Raw genomic sequence first — 1,022 nt, 5'->3', positions numbered from 1 at the left:
TCAGGCCTCAGGGATAAAGCAGAATTCTTCGGCCGTTTCGGCGATGTGGGCGAGCTTCTTGGGGCCGAAGAAACTGGAGAAGACGGCGACGGCGAGGTCGATGTGCTTGATGGCGAGGCTCGTGAGGGAGCACGCGCGGTGGAGGTAGGTGAGCGCGTGGTCCAGATCCACGCTGCCGGCCGCTCGAGGGGGCTTGCCAGCGGCGGCGGCAGAGGCAGCGGCCGCTGTAGCCGGGTTGAGGAATCCATTTTTGGCGAGGTGCTCGTGGGCGGCAGCGACCGGGTCGTCTGAGTAGCCGGGCATGCCACTGAACGTCAAGGGCTCGCCGGTGACGTCCGGCGGCCGGACGCCGACGAGGAGCTCGATGCAGCGCGGGATGTGGTGCTCCTGGGGCAGCTTCACGGCGTACAGGGCGGCCTCGATGCGGGCGAAGGCCTGGGCCTGGGTGGTCGGGCGCGACGCGAGCCGCTGCGCGAGCAGCACGTCGTAGAGCTGCTCGTCGGGGATGACGGAGAAGGCGGGCTCGAGGTCGAGGCGGGCGCCGTTGTCAGCCGCGATGTGGAACAAGGACTTGAGGTAGCGGGAGGCGTACTCGAGGCCCCTGAAGTAGACCTTGGATAGGCCGGCGGCGACCTCCTGGACCACGGCCGCGTCGTCGTCGTCGGCGGCGGCGTGGATCCGCTGCTGCAAGCGGCGCCGGAGCTGCAGGAGGTGGTCAAGCTGGACCCTGACGCTCTTCGCGGCGCACATGGCCTGGATGAGGATGCTCCGTAGCGCCTCCTTGCTCACCCCTCCAGCCATGGCCCGATGGCCGCCGTCTGATCTCTCCTAGCTGAGTGAGTCAGGGACTCAGGGTCTCGGGGAAGGAGAGAAGACTTCTGAGTTCTGATTTCGGAAGGAGGAGAGCGCAGAGGTTCAGAATGGTCGATGGGATGTCAGCGAAAAGAAAATGAATGCGGACACGTCGCGTGCGTGTTGGCTGCCTATTGGAGAGAGCGCCGAGCGTCAGGCGAATCCTGCTG

General features: G+C 66.1%; 1 protein-coding gene across 1 annotated transcript; it reads right to left on the bottom strand.

The window, feature by feature from the left end:
• On the bottom strand, positions 1-801 carry LOC124664160. The gene is made up of 2 exons (XM_047201741.1): positions 334-801; positions 1-192 (listed from the first exon to the last, which is right to left on the bottom strand). The coding sequence occupies exons 1-2, from the start codon at positions 799-801 to the stop codon at positions 1-3; spliced, it is 660 nt and encodes a 219-aa protein (XP_047057697.1).
• Positions 802-1,022: the final 221 nt, after the last annotated feature.

Source organism: Lolium rigidum, chromosome 6 (genome assembly GCF_022539505.1).
Source record: "Lolium rigidum isolate FL_2022 chromosome 6, APGP_CSIRO_Lrig_0.1, whole genome shotgun sequence".
Lineage (NCBI taxonomy): Eukaryota > Viridiplantae > Streptophyta > Magnoliopsida > Poales > Poaceae > Lolium > Lolium rigidum.
Note: the sequence above shows the minus strand (reverse complement) of the source record. Positions and strands in the feature narration are given on the sequence as shown.